The sequence below is a fragment of the Lolium perenne genome, chromosome 1, assembly GCF_019359855.2.
Source record: "Lolium perenne isolate Kyuss_39 chromosome 1, Kyuss_2.0, whole genome shotgun sequence".
In the NCBI taxonomy this organism is placed as follows: domain Eukaryota; kingdom Viridiplantae; phylum Streptophyta; class Magnoliopsida; order Poales; family Poaceae; genus Lolium; species Lolium perenne.
Genome location: NC_067244.2, coordinates 174,415,841 through 174,438,471, shown reverse-complemented (window position 1 = coordinate 174,438,471; position 22,631 = coordinate 174,415,841). Strand labels below are relative to the sequence as shown.

The 22,631-nt window shown below is 43.9% G+C and overlaps 1 protein-coding gene across 4 annotated transcripts; it reads left to right on the top strand.

Annotated features, from left to right (window-relative positions):
• Positions 1 to 12,297: 12,297 nt before the first annotated feature.
• Positions 12,298 to 22,564, top strand: LOC127313205 (uncharacterized protein At5g08430). 4 transcript variants are annotated; one of them, XM_051343775.2, is made up of 17 exons: positions 12,298 to 12,691; positions 13,393 to 13,472; positions 13,790 to 13,983; positions 15,297 to 16,110; positions 16,614 to 16,744; positions 16,970 to 17,029; positions 17,882 to 17,932; positions 18,109 to 18,179; positions 18,354 to 18,523; positions 19,571 to 19,627; positions 20,271 to 20,327; positions 20,393 to 20,446; positions 20,513 to 20,566; positions 21,091 to 21,147; positions 21,349 to 21,408; positions 21,568 to 21,621; positions 21,984 to 22,564. In XM_051343775.2, exons 1-17 carry the CDS (start codon positions 12,528 to 12,530, stop codon positions 22,301 to 22,303), a joined length of 2,448 nt encoding a protein of 815 aa, XP_051199735.1. In that variant the 5' UTR covers positions 12,298 to 12,527; the 3' UTR covers positions 22,304 to 22,564. The 4 variants fall into 4 exon arrangements, with proteins under 4 accessions (XP_051199735.1, XP_051199722.1, XP_051199739.1 ...); XM_051343762.2 differs by having other exon boundaries at positions 21,568 to 21,630; positions 21,975 to 22,564; XM_051343769.2 differs by having other exon boundaries at positions 12,300 to 12,691; positions 21,975 to 22,564.
• The last annotated feature ends 67 nt before the right edge of the window (positions 22,565 to 22,631 follow it).

The window sequence follows — 22,631 nt, the reverse complement described above, 5'->3', positions numbered from 1 at the left end:
TCCGCCTCTTCTTGGGCAGGGCTTTTGGCCTTGGGATCTTCTTCCTCCAGGTGCCCGCTGCTAACCGGAATTATCTCCGGTGGAGTGTTTGCGGCAGGCGGGGGAGATGGGTCAGCCTGAGGAGGCGACGGTTGAGGAGTTGGGTGGGAAGCGCCGGTGGAATCGGAGTAGAGGGACCAACAGCCGGAGATTTCTTCATGTACTTCGTGATGGGCTCCTGGCTGGTGGTCCGCGTGGCAGCGGTTTTCGGATTCCTGCAAACAAGTGAAAGGGTTTAGACAAGAAATAATTTCGCTAAGTAAAAATCGCATCATGTTCGGAAACTCACGGGGCACCGGGAATGATGGGGCGTGTGCCCTGGCCAGCCGTCGAGAGCATCCATAGACGCGCACGCTCCGCCTTCCTTGAGTCAAGCGGAGGTGGTTTCGTCGTCTTTGGCTTCTTGGCGGAGGCCTCGCCGCTAGCTCCGGCTTGAGCCGGGAGCCTTGGCGCGGGGACGCTTTGTAGGTCGAGGGGCCGCCTTGCGGGTGCCTGGTCCTCTTCCTCCTCGTCGTCTTCCGGAGCCTCCTCCGCCGTGTCGCTGGTAACGGGGACGCGAATGATGGTGCGGAAGTTGTCCTCCGCCAAAGTATTGAGCTGGAAGGAAAATGAACATAAGTTAGAGTTATCCTTGTGAAGTTTGAAGCAACGGAAAGAACGAAGCTTACCGGAGGACACTGATCGTTCGTGTAGATATCCTTGAACGATTCCGGGACTGTTGGCCCCTCGGAATCTTCACCGGCGTCTTGAGTCTTCTTTTCGAGAGTCGGCCCGGAAGATCATGGCGGGTAACCCGGAGAAGATCATCCGCCCCGGTGTAAGAGCACATCAACCGCGCGTTGTAGCGAAGGGGCTGGATTCTCCGGAAAACCAGCTAAGTGTAAGCTGGGCTCCGGTAAGTCCGTCGTGGACTAGCCGGGAGATTCTCCGCGCAGCTTTCTCCAAGGTTGGAGTCGGGCGAGTGGAGGGACGAAGCTCCGGCTTGCAAGTTCTTCCGGAGGTTCGTTGACGAACCGGGGAAGGCCTTCGTGGACATCCGGAACAGGAGCATTCTTCTCGTAGAACCATCCGGCGTTCCAAGATGCGGACGGACTCGTGTGAATCGTGGGGAGGATACATACGATTAGGGCGGAGCATAAACGTCATGCTTCCGCAGTTCACCATTGCTTGGTCCTTAGGTGGCTTCGTCACTCGGAAAAAGAAGTGCCACAACTTGACATCTGGCCGGATCCCAAGATGTCCTTCGCAGAGAGTCACGAAGTTGGACAAGAGAAGGTATGAATTGGGGCAAATGTTGTGGGGCCGGAGCCCGTAGGTGTTGAGGATGGAGAGAAAAATTCCGAACAAGGGAGTGAAAGTCCGCGTTCCACCCAAGCCTTGGTCATGACAACTTCTCCGGCTTCGGCTTGGGGGCGTCGGAGTCACGAACGAAACTCCAGTGTGTGGAGATCATTCCCTCGTTCTGGAGCTCTCTAAGCTCCAAGTCGGTGGTTGCGCAAGGCCACCATTGACCTCGTTCTCCTTCACGGATCCGGGCCTTGGACGCCCTCTTGTTTTCCGACTCCTGCACCTTTGCTGCCATCCGAGCTTGTCCCTCGAGTTCTTCTTGGAGCTCTTGGAGGGTAGGGATCCGGCTTGGAGCGGTCTTTGGAAGATGCGGAAAAAGGTTGAGCTAGTCGATGTCGGAAACATACGGTGGCGGGAATGATATAGGATCCGGGCATATGGGTTCTATTTGGTTGGGATCCGGGCTACTCGAAGAGCTACCAGTGCAAAGTGACGATTCGAGTGGCATGCTTCCGGCTGCACCCATACAAAGTGTCTGAGTACCCGGATCACTAAGCCTATCTTCTACACTAGGTTGTCTTCTACAAGTCCGGCGTACTTACCGCTAATGGCGCGGTGGTGCGACGGAGCTCCGGCGGAAGATGAGGTCGCCGAACTTGAAGGAAATCGGCCCGCGTGACCACGAATCGGCGGCGGAGCAAGTTTCCCGTTCAAACGTGAGAATCTTGGAGCGAGGGAAGCCTTGGTTCGGCGGCACTCGAAGTTCACCGGGGCGAAGTTCGCCGGAATCAAGATCTGGCGGGCGGCGCGGCGCGAGGAGGAAGACGATGTGGTGAGAGGGGGTGAAAGAATGAATTTTTACCGGGCCGCGGGGTATTTATAGGCCGCGCTCGGAGATTCGGGATCCGGATCCAACGGTGAAAACTGAACGGTCGCGCCGTTGGATGGATGACACGTGTTTAGGTCAAATGCGGTAAAACGACGTGGAGGTAACTTAACCATGCACTCCCGAAAATTCCGGTTGAAGATTTGCATCTGCGAAACTTTAGCGCGGGAAATGAGGAAGTTGTGCGCGGGAAATACGGAACTTCCGTTGTTAAGCATGATCTGAAGATGAAGGATTTCCGAAACCGTTAGAGTCTTTTAAGATTCCGGGTGATTCTGTGAAGATAAGATTGGCTTTCGTTCAAGCAGGGAGTAACCCGGAAATGTTCTTTGGAACGTCGATGGATGAAGTCCCTCGGGATGGGAGCATTTTCCGGCTATAAGTTGGAAAAAGAAGAAAATGCAAAGTTGGAGCTCTTCAAGTTTCTCCGCGTTACCAACGTTTGCCGGAGATCATGATGGACCAGCAAGTCGGAAACCGCAGGGGAAACTCGGAGAACTCTGGGGGCTACTGTTGTGGGTATACTTCATGGGTGTACCATCGACAGTGCCTAGATCCGGCAAGCCCGGGTGGCCCATGACGGTGATGAGGCATGTGGCCCATCGGGCGGCCCGATTCTTTGTTGATCATGAAGGAAGAAGTCCAGCCCAGGATCAGCAGGCCGGATCCGTACCGACCTAGGAGTGACCCGGATCCAGGGAGGCCCATGAGGAACCCGGATCCAGTACGACGTGTATGGAAGGCGGATCCGTGACGTGCACGGCAAGATATTGTACCGTAGCTAGGCTATCTGTAATCCGGCTAGGACTCTCCATGTAAAACCCTAGATCCGTGCGCCTTTATAAGCCGGATCCCGGGAGCCCTAGAGGCACGACCACAACTCATTGTAACAACGCGAAAGCGCCCAGATAATTCCAGACAAGCAGCAGTAGGCCCTGTCATCGTGCAGGTGTTCCGAAGCTGGGTAACTCGCGTACCACCGTCCCGAGAGCACTCCGCCCTATGGCCCCTACTTCTTCTCCCCCTCGTGAGGATCCCTCCTCCGGGGTACCGTCGATTAGGCAACGACAAACGTGCTTCTTGACTCCTACTGGTTCGATAAACCTTGGTTTTTTACCGAGGGAAACTTACTGCTGTACGCATCACACCTTCCACTTGGGGTTCCCAACGGTCGCGTGATTTACGCGTGTCAAGCTAAATTTCTGGCGCCGTTGCCGGGGAGATCAAGACACGCTGCAAGGGGAGTCTCCACCTCCAATCTCTTTACTTTGTTTTTTGTCTTGCTTTATTTTATTTACTACTTTGTTTGTTGCACTAAAACAAAATACAAAAAAATTAGTTGCTAGCTTTACTTTATTTACTATCTTGTTTGCGTTCTCCATATTAAAAACACAAAAAAAATTAGTTACTTGCATTTACTTTATCTAGTTTGCTTTATTTACTACTGCTAGAATGGGTACTCCTGAAAATACTAAGTTGTGTGACTTCACAAACACAAATAATAATGATTTCTTATGCACACCTATTTCCAGGGCGCCCCGATGAGCTGGTGCCATCGGATTGTAAGGTGTTGGCTGATTATTGATTAGATAGGCCGCAAGGTTGGTTGTTGCCCCTTCGACAGTTTGGGCCTGATCATGCCCGCTGTATCCATGGTCATGAAAGAATTGGAGAGGTTTGATGTAATCTCCCTTGCGTCTGCTTCTGGGAGGCGAGGGATACGCGGCCGAAGCCTCCCTGGTCCTTGATTGCTTCTAGAGGCACTCCCAAGAGAGGTTAGCCCCCTTCGTCGTTTGCTTGATTGGTCGGCTGCCTGCAGACGTCGATCGAGGTTAGCTCGCTCATTTGTTAACTGAACTTGGTTCTTCTCCAGAATAACATGATATGCGTTGACGATGCCTGCCGATACTCCGATGGGGAGCCGATTGTTATTGGCTACGACGTTGCGAGAAGCTTCCCACTCTTCTCCTGTGATGGTATATGTGATGTCGGCATTGCTGCTGCTAGCTTTGGCATCTCGTCGCCTATCGCGATTGACGCGCGGGGTGTGCTCACCCTCGGACTCATGTATGGGGTTGATGATAGCGTAGATTTGGTGACAAGACGCTTTTGTTGCGGCCACCAGGGTGATGTTGTAGATACTTTCTTTGTCGGAGGAGTACTTGGCGCTGCAGACGAAAGGTGAATCATCCGATCCAAGTCCGCGCCTGGTGTTGCTGTTGAGGCAGTAGCACAATGTTAGATTTGATGATCCGTAATCGTTAGACTCGATGGACATGGTGAACACGGTACGACGCGACGATGGTGATGATGAAGACGCCGGAGTCGACACCGATGACGCAGCCGATAAATCGGTCGCGATTGGAGATGAAGCAGTAGATGTGGCTGTCGATGAAGTCGTGGTATTTGCTGTGCTAGGAGCGGTCGGTCCAAGGAGCCGAAGAACACCCCCAGAGTCGACGCGGAAGTGGACGCTCCCGAACGTCATGTTCATCCCGCCGCGCAGGCCTGAGAAGGTCGAATGCGACACGTCGGTGTGCGGGTTGAACTTGAAGGACCCGAAACAAATCGAGTTCCCCGAGCTTGGCGATGATGGAGCCGATGATGGCGGTGATGCCGTTGGAGTTACAACCAACATGATAGGAACAACCGATGAAGTGCCTTGTACCGGTAGGTTTCCCATAGACGACACCAATTGATGAGGGAGATCCTCAGCAATGCCCACCATGAGGGGCTTAGGGTTGACGGAATCATGCAGGCTAGCACAAGACATCGGATACCAAACAAACAGGGAGATAGATTTACCCAGGTTTGGGGCCCTCGATGAGGTAAACCCCTTACTTCCTGCTTGTCTGATCTTGATTTATCGATTATATCGGGTTACAATGGGGTTGCCGATAGGCTGCTATGGTTGACTCGCCGGGAGGCAATGATTCTAGGGTTTGTGCTCTAAGTTGCGATGGTTCTGCGTATTGTTGTTATGTCTTTCGGCATGCCCTCTCCTGGCCTTTATATAGCAGGCCAGGTCCCGAGAGTCCCGTCTGAACTCGACTAGTTTACATTGAGATCTAATCTAATCTTTCCTTTTTGATGCTGTTTTGCCTTGTTCATCAAGAATTCGTCCGGCAGGTCTCCTGCGTTCCAACCGACGTACGAATACACCTTGGTCTTGAACAATCGTCATGGGCCTCTAGTTGGGCCAAAGAAGGTAAAATAATGTCAGGTACCCAAAGGGTAATGCCCACATCACACGCCCTTGGATTTTCGAGTCTGATAGATTATGTGAGTATGTATATGCTTTCTTCGATATTCCAACTTACAAAAGAATATGATGATTTTTTAATGGAAAATATTTCCTGCAACCCAAATGATGGGTTTTTATTGCTTCAGTTGTGGAATATATGGGAAGAAGGCAAGACAAAGGATTTGGTGAACTTATCTATCTTGGAAACTTGATCACTAGATGAAGTTTTTATTTCCATCCATGTAGCATTGTTGTGTGTCCAGGAAAACCCAGATGAGAGGCCACACATTTCATCGGTTATGTCCGCCCTAGAGAATGGAAGTACCATACTTCCAACTCCCAATCGCCCTGCCTACCTTGTGCGTCGGATCCCTGAACTGGAGCAAATCACAGTGAATTCTTTAACTCTTACTAATATTGATGGAAGATGAAATTATTCATAATTTGTAATATGTATCAAACACTATCTAAAGAAAGTGTCGTGCATTACCAACGGATGGGCTATAGAAAAATGAAGGAGGGAGGTTCTCTGTTCTCACCCATAGTTTTGATCCATAATGTGTTATTTCTTTAATCATAGTACATTTGTGGGTGCAGACTTGTGGTCGTGAATACGGTTTTTCGTTTACTCTGTCAATGAGAAGATGTTCACGTACGTGCTATGTTTTTTGTTTGTTTGTTTCGAAGTCATTGTATGTCAGTTTTTCCCCCCTTATTAGTCTTGTTTTCAATCTCACTTTGCAACAATATGGATAAAGTATTATGGTCTTATATGGGAACATATAACCAAACAAACAATTAAGTGACGAAAATTGTTCGGGGCATACAATATATATCACTCAACCTAAGTGAGGAAAAGAATGGAGGGTTTGCTTATACACCTTAACCACATGGATTGCGAATTATGTGAATTGGATAATATGACTTGCTGCACTAAAGACGTTTTAAAATATTTTTAATATCAATGTAAGCACAATAGTGATTCTACAAATTCTTTTCATCAATATATTGAATATAATATACTCCGTATGTTATTGTGCTTTGATGTAGAGCAAGTTGAGACATATGCTGCATTGCTGCTATATTGCGGTCCATGAGACAATCTCTATTATTATTAATGAAAAATCTGAAACTTGTCATGCGACTTGTGAGCTAAAAAGATATAGTTGTACCATCCTCAAACTTTGCATAGAAAATTCCAGTAATAATTCCATACTATTTTGGACGTCTTGAATCACATCTCCATTGGCAATACTCGCTGCACCTCCCACCCTACTTTCCCATCAATGGCAATATTTGATTTTAATTGAGGTGATAGGGCAGCCTAAGTCCGAGCCACCGTCACCTCGGAGGGCCCGCGCGCCTCTCCCTCTGCCGCTCCAAGTAACAACTGACGCCCCCTCCGAAGGAATTCAAGGAGGATTAGGGGGGAGAGTATCGCCGGTCACATGCAACAAGGCGGCGCTTCACGGCCCCAAGGATCCTACCAAGTTCCCTAGCCTTCACCTCGCCCTCTAGCATTCCTTCGGCACCCCTTCGACGACGACGAGAGGCTATGGCGAGTCCTAGTCGGTGTGGGAGAATGACCATGTCGTCGACCTTGCCAATTACGACAACAACTCCGACAACTTCAAAGACTGGATTAGTGCGAGGGGTTGTTTTGATCAAATTTCGTTCATATTTGTAAGATAGACCTAACATTTAAATGTGAATCGCCATCTTTGTTTAATGGGTTAATTGGATATATGCCATTGCAATTTCCAGCTATTTGAGACGTAACTATAATTTTCAACTTTTGAAAAACGCCATTGCAATTCTCTGTACATCCCATAAATACCATTATGCTCATTTTAGCACACATACCACACAATATACACTCGTATTTTTGACTTACATGAGTATACACTATGTTTTACACCCAAACAGCTTACGTCATGCACAACCGCCGTCTCAGCTGCCTCCGTGTTACTAACAAAGAGTATTGAAGACACAGTTTATAACGATATGTTATATGATTGTCTGTAAGCACGCAAAAGCTAAACTATGCTATATTTTACCAACTAAATAGTATATGATGGATTAGCACAACAAGAGCCCACTGGTTAGAAAATATTAGCAAACAAAGAGAGAACTTTATACGTGCTGCCATTTTATTCTCAAAGAGCATAAATACACAATAAGTGTATTGTTTTATTACAAAGGAATATCATAGATTAATAAAATGATTAGAAAGTGAACCGGCAACACAAGCTAATTCTCATAGGGACCAATGTGTCTGCGTATGTACAACGAAAATACAAGTGTATATTGCGCAGTTTGGTGTAAAAAATTGGCAAAATGGCGTTTGTGGAATGTATAGGGAACTGTAGCGGCATTTTTCAGAAGTTGAAAGTTTCAATGGCGTTTCTCAAATAGCACATAATTGCAGTGGCGTGTATCCAATTAACCCTTGTTTAATTTGTTTGGTTTTGACTCACACCCTTGGGGGCGTCCGTGTGGACAGTCCTCTCAATATGGTGTTAACGAGGTCAAAACATAAGGCAAATTCGGCTAATTTGTTGCCGAAAACCTGGCGAATCTATACGGTCGGAGGCTGTGACCAAACGGTCCATGGATCACACCATTTTCACCGCGCTCCAGCTGCATCCTCTGTACTGTACTCTAGAGCCCATTTGTAAGTAGAATGTAGAAAGCTCAAACAATTTCCTTCGTTCAATCGGACGGTCAAAACAAACCCACGCAACCCAGGGCGGCGGGCCGGCGCTTTCTCTCCATGTTTTCAACCCTTTTTCCTTTCTCGAGGGGACAGCGATAGGTGTGGACTCCCCACAGGGCGATTTACACAGAAATAACCCTTTGTTGCAACTATAGCACAGACTGACCCTCCGGGCAAACTATTTCACCCATCTAACCCTTTTGTGTGGCGCTCTCCCATGGGCGTCACACATGCCAGTGTGGCGCCCGTGCCTGCGGCGCCACTCTCCCAGCCGACGTGGCGCCCTCGACGCTGAGCTGGTGCGCCGATCCGACATGGCAGCATGTGTGGCGCCACACTACTCTTTATATATAACGTCTGTCTATAGGTAATAGAAGGTTGTGGTAGCTCAACCGGTTGAAGTCTTTGCTTCCCAATCCTAGGTCATGAGTTCAAACCTCCGCACCACCTGATTTTTTTTATTTTTAAAAATTATCCTAGACATTGTAGTATGTTTTAAAACACTAATAAGATTGCACGTGCAACGCACCGTTTTCATTAAAACAAATTTATTTAGACGAATGATGCCCACAAAACAAATTCCAAACCATCAGACATATTGTGCAATTCACAGTTTACTTGCTAACACACAAAAAAGGAAAAGAAATTACGCAAATTAAAAGCCAAAGAACGTTGTATAAACTGTCAAATCCTATTGAATTTGAGTGTCATTCTGTCACACAAAATTCAAGTGAATCAACTAATCAAAATATATCTTATAATTTCTACTTATATTGCCACTGCTGCTCATCTCGCTTATAAGATTATTTACAAATGATGGAACGGTTTTGCTCATGTCACTCCTATGCAAAGTTGCAAACTGATCAACACTGTAGTCAATCATGAGGTTCCTCCTATACTCTTTTTATTCTTCAGTCCTCTGAAACAGCAGATGTTGACACATATATTCAAGCAACTTGCAACCTCTCAGATTGTGTCAAATATGCAATGCATTCATTTTGCATGATCATTTCCACCGCTTGGCATTTCAGATTGTGCAGGAGGACAAGCGCTTAAGATCTTCTAATTGTGACAAACAAGTGAACGTGTTCAGATAACAAAACCTTAACTGAAACTCCCAACAACCAAACCTGTTAGTCGCTACAACCGCTAAAATACTTGTTAATCCTGGGTCTTCCTGAGTAACAAAACAAATCACGAACAAACTTCATTCATCACTTTCCAGTCTGACCAAATCAACAAGCTGCGAGATAATGTCTTAAAATAACATTTACCCTTTTCCCAAAAAGAGGTGCATATCTACTGTCGACCTTAGAAGAAAGGAATTATCCAGTTTGCATTTAACTCGGTCGCCGGAATACATGACATAATAATATGTACGAATGCACTGAGCTTTATCTCGCACAAAGTGCTCAACACATGGATCTTTTAGTTGCTCCTATCGTCCATATTGGAGTTCCACTGAGTAGTGTTGCAGTTTGTAAAACAAATTTTATCTGACTTTCTTCTGAAGGTGTGCTTTCTTTTCGTACCTTGTGAATACAAAAATAACATATGAATTGACACAGGAATATATACAACATGCCTGAACGCGTAAGTAAAAAACCACCAGTCAAACTTTCTTGTCTTACGTTGTCAGACCAGCGCAACATGTATTGTTGATTTGGAACCAAGCCATCATACCTCAATTCCAATATGGAAGATAAAAAAAACTCTACAAAACAGTACGATGCTAGATTTCATGTTTTAAACATACTACAATGTCTAGCATAATTTTTAAAAATAAAAAAAAATTCGGGTGGTGCGGAGGTTTGAACTCATGACCTATGATTGGGAAGCAAAGGCTTCATCCGTTTGAGCTACCACAATTTTCTGTTATATCTAGACAGACATTATATATAAAGAGTAGTGTGGCGCCCTTCCCATGGGCGCCACACGTGCTGCCACGTCGGATCGGCGCACCAGCTCAGTGTCAAGGGCGCCACGTCGGCTGGGAGAGTAGCGCCGCAGGCACGGGCGCCACACTGGCATGTGTGGCGCCCATGGAAAGGGCGCCACACAAAAGGGTTAGATGGGTGAAATAGTTTGCCCAGAAGGTCAGTCTGTGCTATAGTTGCAACAAAAGGTTATTTCTGTGTAAATCGCCTCCCCCCAGTGTCACAAGTCACAACGCACCCCGGGAAGAAGAGCAGACACATCAGAGAGCAGAGCACCCCAGTACCCCCAGTGGCATACGGTTTTTTTTTTGTTTGCTCTCTCAGTGACAAAAACTCCCTGACAAAATGTTCATGCATGTACTATGTTTTTTGTTTGTTTGTTTCGAAGTCATTGTCTACCAGTTTTTTTGTTTTGTTTCTGCATTGGTCTTGTTTTCAATCTCACATTGCAACAATATGGATAAAATACAATGGTCTTATTTGGGAGCATATAACCAAACAAACAATTAAGTGCCGAAAATTGTCGGGGCATACAATATATATCACTCAACCTAAGTGAGGAAACGGATGGAGGTTTGCTTAGACACGTTAACCATAGAAAGAATTCCTTATTTGTTCCTAGTTGAAACTTTAGTTCCTTTCTTGGCCCTCAAATTTTTTGCCTTCCATTAAATAGTCTTTATTGTTAATGAAAAATCTGAAACTTGTCAAGCACTGGCGGAGCTATGTGTAAGTCGGGGGGGGGGGGGGGGGGCCGCCGCCCCCAGGCCAATTTTTTTTTAGCCCAAAATACTTCATATTTGACAATTTTTGACTGAAATAGTCTATATTTAACCCATTTGCCCCAGTAGTGGCCCAAGACACCTCTTTAGCCCGCTTGCCCCCAGCCATTTGGCCCAAGCTCCACCACTGTTGTCACGTGACTTGTGAGCCAAAAAAGATATAATTTTACCATCCTCAAACTTGACATGTAATAATATCAGTAATAATTCAATACTATTTTGGACATCTTGGTGTAGATCACATCTCCATTGGCAGAACTCACTACACCTCCCACCCCATTTCGAGGATCCCATCAATGTGATAGTTGACATGGTTTGACTTTAATTTAGGCTATAGGGCAGCCCAAGTCCGAGCCATCGCCACGTCCGAGGGGCCGCCTCTCCCTCCGCCGCTCTAAGAAAACATCCGACGCCCCTCTAAAGAAAGTCAAGGATGAGCCGGGGGAAGAGTATCGCTGGGCACATGTACGCGTCGCTTCACCACCCCAAGGATCCTACCAAGTTCCCCGCCCTTCACCTCGCCCTCTGAAAGTCCTTTCGGCACCCCTCCGCCAGCAACGAGGAGGCTACAGCGAGGCCTGGTCGGCGTGGGAGAAATACCATGTCGTCGACCTTGTTGACGACGATAACAGCTTCGACAACTTCAAAGACTAGATTAGTGACAGGGGTTAGTTTGAATAAATTTCACTTTTATTTGTAAGATAGGCCTAAAATTTAAATGGTAATCGCCATCTTTGTTTAGTTTGTTTGATTTTGACTCAAACGCTTTGAGGGCGTCCGTGTGGGCCGGCATCCCTCTCAATACGCTGGTAACGCCAAAGCATTTAAAGCCAAATTCAGCAAAGAGCATCTACATTGTATGCCAAATAGTAGGACCAAATAGTAAATTTGGGTTTTGACATTGGTTCCCTCCATTGTGGAGGCTATTGCCATAGCAAAAAATCATGGCACGAGAGGAAGTAGATGCTCCTAAAGCCAAATAGTCTTTCTCTCACCTCTCTCTAGTGTATCTCTTTGTTGTGGATCATGTAAAGCTAAAAAAAGAGGATGTAGACCTTTTTAACAATGTACACCGTAGAAAATTTAGCCATTTGGCATTAAGGCTGTTTCTTATTAGGTTGCATATTTGGCATTTGACGACGTGTTGCCAAAAACCTGGAGAATCTGTATGGTCGGAGACTCGGAGGTTGTGACCAACCGGTCCATGGATCACACCATTTTCGCCGCGCTCCAGCTCCATCCGTACTCTATAGCCCATTTTTGAGTAGAATCTAGAAAAGCTCAAACTATTTCCTTTGTTCAATCGGACGGTCGAAACAGACCCACGCAAGCAGGGCCCGCGCTTTCTCTCCAACTTTAATCTTTTCCCTTTCTCGAGGGGACAGCGACAGAAGTGGACTCCCCCCAGTGTCACACCACACCCCGGGAAGAACAGCAGACACTGAGACACAGCAGAGCAGTGAGCAGAGCGCTCACACTCCTCGGGAGCTTAAACCCCAGCCAGCCTCCCCACTCACCACTCCACCACCACACTCCGAGGGGATCCCGATCGCCCGCCCCCCCCCCTCCATTTACTCCTCCACCCACCGCATCCCGAATCCCTAGCGACGCCCCCCCGCCGTCCGTCTCGCCGCCGATGGGGAAGCGGAAGGGCAGGAGGCCGGCCGCCAAGGCCCGCGGCGGCGCGGGCGCGGGCGGGAGGGAGCCGGAGGCGGAGGCGACCGAGGAGGAGGCCGAGGGGGAGAGCGACTTCTGCTTCGTCTGCAAGGACGGCGGCGACCTCCGCCTCTGCGACTACAGGTTCGTTCCTCACGCCGCCGTCCTCGGCCCCGTCCCGGAACCCTTGGTCTTTTTTTTTCCGATCCCGCCCTGTAGACCCTTGCCGGGGAGGGGGAGAGGGAGAATGCGGAATGTCGAGGAAACCGGCTCCTCGATTGAGTCCCGTAGGCAGGATCCGGGAGGGCAGTGTCTCTGTTGTAAAGCTCGGCCGTTGTGGGTACCGCCGCCGATTGGTTCCGTCCCGTGGTGGTGGTGCCAGCTAGGGCGGGCGTTCGTCGGCTCCGCCTATAAATATAGGTTCCACACCAGCGCACATGCTAGCTTGTGATTTGTCCCCCCTGTCCTCCATGTGTGTCCCAGGCAAACAGAACTTGATGAGCCCGGTTGAATGAGCCAACTGCCGGGGGTGTGCTAAGTCCAACTGGTTTTTGTGCCAAGTGCATGACACAATGCCAAGCCTACTAAAAGGTGTGAGGTGTTGTGGGACCGAAATGAACCCTCTTCGTCTATCTTTTGTCGGTGCGCCCCATCTGGTTACCATGACAGAGTTATGCTGGCCTTCGGATCTGTCGTCGGCCCGCCTTAGTTCCTGGCTGCATTCGCTTAGCTTGATGAGCACCGGCTTGTTCTACGTGCTATTATTGGTGCTAACATATTTCTAGTCCATTGCATTGTTCCATAGTCCCCCACATGCTCACCCAGATATATCTACCATCTTCCAGGAACTGCCACAAGGCCTACCATCCTCACTGCGTGGGGGAGGGTGAAGATTTCCTCAAATCGGACGACGAATTCATCTGCAGTGAGTATCTACACCTTCTTTCTTTACGGTCGCTATGGCTGCCATCGCTGTAAAACACTTGTGCTTATGTACGTACGTGATTGGAGTTGCTTTGTCAAATCTGAAATTGATAATTTTACTTCACACACCGGTGACAGACGCACGCACCAGTCTCCTAGTGCATGATACCGAAAATTTCCAGTTACAATCTAATATGGCTCCTGATTTTTGTTGACAGTAGTTTCACTTGTTCAGTCCATCTTTAATTCATTCCGCTAAATACTACGTATCAGTTGCATTGATTACTGACCGTACTAATTACTGCTAAAATGTGGCAGGGTGGCACAAATGCTTTATCTGCAAGCAGCAATCGTACTTTCGGTGCCTCTGCTGCCCCGTCAACTCAGTATGCCGTGCTTGCCTGAGACAGGCAGAATTTGTCCGATTTGGAAATCAGACAAAGGGATTCTGTACCAACTGTCTAAGGCTGGCAACCATGATTGAGAAGAATGTTGAAGTTGACTCTGATGGGGTAACTAAATCCATATCCCTCCTGAGAATTTTATCAGACTTTCTGCCAGGTGTAGATCCTCTAGTGTGGCCCTAAGTACATTTCAGCAGATTCATCCTGGCCATTTCTTGTCCTGTACGGACTAGATAGCCCAAGCCATTCTTAAACCTTCTTTGCCTAAATTATGTCCCTTTCTTCTCCCGTGTTACAACTAATCTATCCATTTAAATCTGAAATAGCTAAGATCTCTGATCTGTCTTGACTACTTCAATAGTCGATGACAAATAGCATCGTGTTATTGACTGTGTTGGTAACATTGGCTGTGGGTGTGGCAAGCCGAGAAGACATGGCTGACGGACCCACTTGATAGCTAGGCCGGGGGTCATCCGCCTTTTTGAAAGAAAAAAAGGAAAAAAGTTGTTTGTAGAGGATATGGGTGCTTTCACAATCTGGACATCTATGTGATGCTTCTCTAATAGAAGCAATGTTCTTTATACTCCCCCTGTCTCATCAAATTTGTCTGAGATTCGTCAAAATTTGGGAGGATGTATCTAGATGCTATGTAATGTCTAGATACATCCGAATTTAGACAAATGCCAGACAACTTTCATGGGACAGAGAGAGTACTATTGATTCAAGTTTTCCAGAAATCATAAATTTATAAACACACCGCAAGGCATAGATTTGTAAAATGGCCACACTTATGTACTCTTGAGAAATTTCAGTTACACTGTGTGCTTGGGAGTTCTTTTCAGTGGATCAAGTAGAGTCCTATACAAAATAAGAACATGGATTTTAAATAGAACACGAAAATGGTGAAGATCTGTTGAAGTCTACTTAGTGGAGTAGAGATAACTCGAGGGTATCCGTAGGTATTACTGACATGCCATCAATCATTGGGGCTTAACTGTCCTCCATTAGGCGGTGATCTTTGATAACCTTCTATACTGGAAATAACTGTTGTCCTGTAGGTTGTAGCTCTAGTCAATTTGTGCACTTTGTTAACATGCCTGTTTCTTGCAGTATAGTTATATGATACTTTGATATTTAGCAGTATATTATTTGCTTGGGTAATTTGTTCTGTTTTTGTTTCTACTTTCTACCAATTGCTTGAGTACAGTTCCAAGTTTGAAAAACCATTTTAAGTCAAGGCAACACGTGACATCTCGAATCCATACCATTTGACATACATGAGATTTGTCTCATGTGCACATTTTCTGATGGTAGTTAGTGGTTACTCTTTGATGATTGTGTTCGCCCCCTCGAGTTTCTTTTTCTGTATCGGTGTATCCTCTATGCATATGTTCTGATGGTAGATTCTCTATATTTTCTAGGAGAAGGTTGATTTCAGTGACAAGTCAACTTTTGAATTCCTATTTAAAGACTACTGGGAGATTATTAAGGAAAAAGAGGGCTTGACATTGGATAAGCTTCAAGAGAAGTTTCCTGAAGAGCACAGCTCAGATGATGATTTCTTGGGCAATAGTGATGATGGTGATGATGAGCCAACACGCCCAACTAACGTAAATAGATCATCAAATAAAGTGAAAGCCTCGAGGAAACAAAGAAAACCGAAGAAGAATGTATATGTTGGCTGGGGTTCAAAAGAGCTGGTTGAATTCCTTGCATCAATAGGAAAAGATGCATCCAAAACTCTAGATCAATGTGGTGCCGCTGAAGTTGTCAGGCACTACATTCGACAGAATGATCTTTTCCACAAAGATAAGAAAAAATATGTCATATGTGATGGCAAACTCTATCCTTTGTTTAGGAGAGCTGAGATTAAGTTCACCAAGATATATAGCCTGCTTGAACGGCATATTGCTGCAAATGCTACATCCGAGGATGAAATACTAGCTAGCTCTGAGGCTAACAGTGACTCATTTAGGAAAAAGAAAAGTCGGACCATGACCTCTGAGCCCAGTACCCCGAAAGGAATTTCTGAAAGATACAGGAGATGCTTTGCTTCTCTTGTTCATGACAACATTAAGCTGATCTATTTGAGGAAATCTTTAGTTATGGATCTGCTGAAGCAGCCAGAGACATTTGAACACAAAGTTATTGGCTGTTTTGTGAGAGTAAAGAATGACCCCAAATACTGTACGTACCATAGGCCTAAAACAATGTACCAGCTTGGACAAGTGACTGGTAATGTTCAACTTTAACATTCCATATATGATCTTTGACTGCTCTATGTTCCCTTTGCCTGGCTTAATGCTCTTCCTCTAATATACAACTGGATCAGTTTGACATGCATATTGTTTAGTTATTTTGAAGTTGATTCTGTGTTCCAGTGAGTAGATAAGAAGTAACAGTGAATTCCATACATTAACCATAAGATAGGTTACAGAACATGAAAATAGATACTCCCTCCGTGCACTAATATAAGATGTTTTAGATATTTTTGAAGTCGGAAATTCAATTTGGCTCCCGAGTGCATATGCTCTCTCTACGAAAAAATCATAATTCGAAGATACATACTAAAAGGAGTGAACCTACATAGTAAAAGTAGACTAGATACAAACAAAAGTGAGTGCACCTATAAAATAGCTAGAACGTCTTGCATTTTTGTACGGAGGGAGTACTATATACTGCAACTATTTATGGCAGCACATTAAGTTGTTATTTGCTGACGGAAGGATATCTAACAGGCATTCGGAAATCCTCAGAAGAATACAAGATAAGTGAGAAAAGTGACATATCAACAAATATACTGTTGCGTATTTCCAGCTGCTGGTCTGAAGTCAAAATTTCCATGTTGTCAGATGAAGACTTTGACGAGGTAATACATAATGCTTTTTAATGTGAGAATTGTATTTTTTCATGTTCCAACATCAATCAAGAAATTCAGAAAAAGTACTAGAATATTGACAGTAGTTAATAACTATTTATCAAAGATGTGTAATTTTTTTACCATATTATTTTATTTGGTTCATGTATGGGCTTATACTTGTCTTCGTCTCTTGGATCATATGTTTTTCAAATTATTTTTTGTCGATAATAACAGGATGAATGTGAAGATCTTCGTCTTCTGGTCAAGAAAGAACACTCCCAGAGGCATACTGTTGTAAGTTTAATCTTTTTCAATTTCTATAGTCCTAAATGCATGTATCAGGATAATATTGGATGCAATGTGCGCTACTATTTATTGCTCCAAAGGGCATACTTCAGTGGTAGAAAAGCAGAAATTATAGGAAACAGATAAATCTTAAACATAATGAAGGATATTGCAGCATTGAGTATGATGATTTTAATATCAAAGCCTCACATGTAATTGTTTTATGTTTCTCACTGTATGTTATAGATATTCCCTATCACGTTTATGTAATGCACTCTCATATTCGTTTTTTAAGAGCCGCTGACCCACACATCCGTGCTTGCATCCATCCCCTTGGCATTCTCTGTGTGGCTTGGAATGTATCTGGAGATTGCCATCTAACATACAATTTGCATTATTGCCGCACGTAATGTGCTGTAATTCTGTTTGATGGCCCTGTCATGCTTGCAGATAATTGATTTGGAGTTCCAAGTTCAATTTTCTATGAAAAATAATCCAACAGCTTTATTAAATGATAGTGTTACAACTAATTTTTAAAGTAACTCAAAAGGAAAATATGGTGCGAAGTTTGCCACTCACGCCATGCTATAATCAGTGAAGGTTAATGCACACCCATGGTGTGCTGCTGATATATTTGTGTAATTTACCTATCAGAGAGTGAGACCAACCATCCAGTATTGACCTATATTCTTGGATGGTTAGCTTTCAAAAAATTATTTTCTTGGATGGCAGTTATTTGACATATTTGTTTCACGCTGTTCATGCTCTTTTCTGGATTATGGATTCTTACAGATATTTGGGTCTATTTTTTACCTGATTCCATGTAATATTGTAGCACTATGAACATGCTGTTTTGTACAGGCGGAGCTTGAGGAAAAAGTGAGAAAGGTACACAGGGACATAGTCAGTCATGTAAGTCTGTTAGGAAGTTAGACTTTTTAATTATTTTTTTCTTGCATTAATTGTATAAAATTGAAAACCAATAATTTATTTGCGTAGCCTAGAGTATAGACTTTAATCTTCCATTTTAAGTTTACCTGTTAATTCTGTTAGAAATGTTAACCAAGTTCTCCTTTACCCCATTCCAGGGGATCGATAAAGAACTTCAGAGACTGGAAAAATTAATTGAAAGGGCCAATGAAAAGGGTTGGCGCGCCGAATATCCTTGACAGATTAAGATATTTTGGTCATTTAATGATGCTTTCTGCCAAAAGTTCTTGTTTTCCTGTTTATACTTTATCAAAATGCAGCTAACTTTCATGGTAAAAAAATGAACCTATCTTTGGGACTTGCAAGTGGATTTGGTACAGTTATATCCTTGACAGATTTTTACTATGCATGCACACATCGAAAAGAGACGGCTATTGCGCACACCAGCCGAAAGACAACGTCTTCTTGAAGAGGTCCCTCAAATTATTGCAGATTTAGAAGATACTAAAGACCCTGAATTATTAGTTGAAGCATCGGACAAGTCTTTTCAGATAGATATGTCTGTTCTAGAAGGTGATGCTTTGTGCTTATGTTAATTGGGCTCCCACATTGGCTACTAAGCTCCAACTAGTGTGATATTGATTTTCTGCAAAGATCTTCGAGAACAACTGGGAGGATAACATATACCCCCTCTGTTTACAAATATAAGACGTTTTAGACATTTTAAAGTGAACTAGGTACACACCATAATGAGTGAATCTACACACTAAAAACATACGAAAATAGATGAATCTACAAAAAGCGAAAACATCTTATATTAGTGAACGGAGGGAGTACTCACCATTCTATTTGCATGATTATTTTCATCTATTGGATCCTTCTTATTATATCTGGCTTACTACGGCATGTATCTACACTACTGTTTTCCACCAATAGTCCAATAGATCAGCAATACAAAAACTTTAATTCTACCACAGTTTCTGTTGTTTTCAGTGGCAATTCGGAAACAGATAATGAACATACATTATGTGTGTGTTAATAGTCCACTATGTAAGAGCACTTCAGTACATTCCGAATACCTGATCCGATTTATGTACTCCCTCCGATTCATATTACTTGTCACTACTCACTAATATGGATGTACCTAGTACTAAAATGTGTATAGATACATCCATATTAGAAACAGTTAATATGAATAGGAGGGAGTAACAAAATGGGGAGACTATTCTTATTTGTTTATTTTCTTGCCTGTTTACTGTTTTTCTCTCAGTGCTGGCTGTCTAGTTTATGTTCAGACGTGGAATCTCGAGGTTAACAGCTGTTTGTTTTTCACGATAACCAGTAGAAAAAAAACATTTCAATAGATTATATGGTCGCTACCAGTTATGTGTTACTCCCTCCGTTTCATAATTCTTTTCGTGGTTTTGGTTCGAACTAAAACCACGACAAGAATTATGGAATGGAGGGAGTAGTTTTTACTCTCCTCATGACATATGGTTTTATGGCCACTATTGTGTCAATGTTCAATTCCTAATCCTTTTCGTCGCAATGGAGCTGTGCCTTTTTCTTTTGTTGCTGTTCTTGTGTTGTCCAGATGGTAAATATTGATTTTTTGTGTAGGTTCCAGTGGGGAGGGAGCTGTTTGCTTGGAAAGTTGTTCACAAGAAATATCTAAAGGTTCGCTTCTCTATTTTTGTTTCCACTTGTAGCAAAATGTTGATATTTGTGCTGGTACTGGGGTGTTGGGCTGTTTACTGAAAAAAAGGGCCACTAGGAAGAACCAAAGATTTAGGCCTCCTTTGATTCATAGGATTTGTATAGGAATTGTGTACGATTTGAATCCTATGGCAAAATTTCCTACACAATCTGTTCAATTTATAGGAACCTATTCTATAGGAACTAATCCTATAGGAATCTTGTAGTGTAAATCCCATAGGAAAAAAATATTAGGTCATACCTCATGGAAATTTCCTTTGCTACAATCAAACACACTTCATCTTTCCATAGGATTCAAGTAGGCATGACATTCCAATGCTATGCTTTTCCTATTCCTATGCTTTTCCTATCCTATGAATCATATAGAATAGAGTATTCATTCAGTCATTAACATGAGATAAACACTTTCAACTTTTGTGGAGGAGCCAATGGGGAGGCTGCATAATGCGCACTGAATGGTTTAGAATAGCGGTAAAGACTGATTTATGTGTAGTGGCTAGTGAGAGAGTTATTTGCTTGAAAAAGTTGCTCAAAAGACAAATGTAAAGGTCTCCTTACACACTGCACTTTTTTGAATGTTGGAACTCGCTAATTGTTTTTGTAGGTGCTAGTGAGGAGAAAGCTCCTTGCTTGAAAAGTTGCTCAGAAGATAAATCTAAAGGTATCTTTACATATTGTTAACTAAATTATTCCGAATGTTGTTCAAACACTCGACTGTTTATGTAGGTGCCAATGAGAAAGCTGTTTGCCTGAAAAGTTGCCCAGAAGAAAAACCTGAAGGTTTGCTCACATAATATGCACATGATTGTCCTGAAAGGTTGTAAAACACTCCTGATTTTATTGTAGATGCCAATGAGCGGACTGTTTGCTTCAAAAGTTGTTCAAAAGAAAATACTAAAGGTGTGTCTATGTAATATATGCATTCAGCTGGATTGTAGTTTTAAGAAAATGATTCTGCTGGATTTTATGGACTTGTATTTCCAGTTTACATTCTTGATGCTGAATAACTTGTTTTGACCTATTCTTGTTTTACACTTGTAATGCAATACCTGTATTGGCACTGTTACTGCTATTCTCTTTTGCCGTGAATTAGATGATTTAATTTTGAAATGCTCACTGAAAGAGCACTTGAAGATTTCATTTATCTAGATTAACAACGTATCAAGCTGGAAGTGATATCCTCATTTTCTGTCAATAAGTTAGGTCTTTTGTGGTTGATAGTTTACTTGGGTTTGAAAATTAGAATAGATTATACCCCTAAATTTATTGAGCTGAGATTCAGAAAACCCCATGTCTAAGCAACAGTTTCACTTAACTGTGGTTTCGAGAAAAGAATGTTACAGAATTCATCACCACTTTTTATCTAGCCCCCCTCTTCTTTGTGCTACCTTCCTGGTTTCATTGTTCATATTACATTTATGCAGCTACTGAAGCTGATGCTTGTACACCTGGAACATGTGTTCAAAATCAGGCCATTGCAGGTTTGCTCTTACAGTCTTACTGTACTTCCTTTCACTACTATTTTCTGGCGTTTGGCCTGTTAGTATTAGTCTTGTTCAAGCCTTTACTCCAGCTGATGTTCTTCAAGCCTTTACTCCAGCCGATGTTATATCTTCATTCTATTTAAGTACCTGCCATTCTGAGCTACCTGTTTCTCATACCGTTCATGTTTAAGGACACAGTTAAATGCAATGCTGCTGGTGGTACACCCAGAACATATGCCCAAAACAAGGGTGCTCAAGGTTTGTTCACACTACCTGTCATTTCACTAATTGTGCTACTTTTATGAGGATCGGCCCTGCCACCTGCCCTCTTTCAAACTTCTTTCACACTTCCATTTTGTTGACGAACCAGCCTTTCTCGGCCACTTGACTTTGTACTGTTCATATTTAACAATGCAGGTAGTGAAGACAATGCTGCTGGTGATAGACTGGAAATGCATGTCCCGAAGAAGGGTACTGAAAGTATTCTATTTACCATCCTTTTATATGTTGTGGTAAAAAAAACTAGTAATCGCCCTGTTTTACTTTTTGAGCTAGTAGCTTAAAAAGTCACCTTTAAATTTCTGTCATAAAACCTAATTTGACGCTGGTTCTCTGAATGAATGGTTATGCATTTTGCACACATTTTCTTTTTCTTCATATATATAAGCAGCTCAATGAAACTTATGAGGTTGATCATAAGTTTTATAAATGAATACGCCAAATGTTTTCTGGGGCTAATTGGCTGATATGTAATCTTAGCATGCTGTTGTTGGCCCGTAACTGTTATCCCTTTGTCTAACCTGACCAAACATGATTTGATGTAGCTACTGCAGCTGGCATCCCAGACGACGTTATTATCATCGACGATGACGAAGATGAAGATTATTCTCTGCCTGATGAAGGTGCAAACATCACTGTTGATCTGGATGCTAACAAATCTCGGGATACTGTTATGGTGCAACACGAGACAAGGCACGCGGCCATGTGGTTCTACACGGACCCTCAGAATGACGTGCAAGGCCCGTTTCCGTTAGAGATGCTGCGCCGTTGGAAGGAGGATGAGTACTTTGACGATGACTTCAGAGTCTGGAGAGCAGGTCAATCTAGCGACTCAGCCATCTTGCTCACCGATGCTCTGCGCCTGAAACGCTAAAATGGTACCAGCTACTTTCCTTGTAATATATTCCTCTTCCTGGATTATCCACGTACTTTGTTCATAGTATAACGGTGGGAGGACTGCTGTGGAGACTCAGCACTGTTCAGGCATTACCTGATCGTAGGAAGGTTTAGCCTGTATTGTGCACTGCAAGACAGCCTTCTCGGTCTCGCCTTTTGGCCATGGGATAGATGTATTTCGTACTCTTCTTAAGTTGGGTTCAGACATCAGAGCTTAATGCCAGTTCGTGTTCAAACATGTGTGTTTGTGCGTAGTTCCACTCTCCTTTTCCCAGTTAGAAAAATGCTAACCTGATTCAAAATGT

What these genes read in the sequence shown, in the direction of transcription:
- LOC127313205 (XM_051343762.2), top strand. Translation starts at nt 12,528, where the DNA reads ATGGGGAAGCGGAAGGGCAGGAGGCCGGCCGCCAAGGCCCGCGGCGGC. An exon ending in GAAAAGGGTTGGCGCGCCGA is followed by an intron (nt 18,180 to 18,353) that starts ATATCCTTGACA and finishes ACAGATTTTTAC; the next exon opens with TATGCATGCACACATCGAAA. An exon ending in AGATATGTCTGTTCTAGAAG is followed by an intron (nt 18,524 to 19,570) that starts GTGATGCTTTGT and finishes TTTTTTGTGTAG; the next exon opens with GTTCCAGTGGGGAGGGAGCT.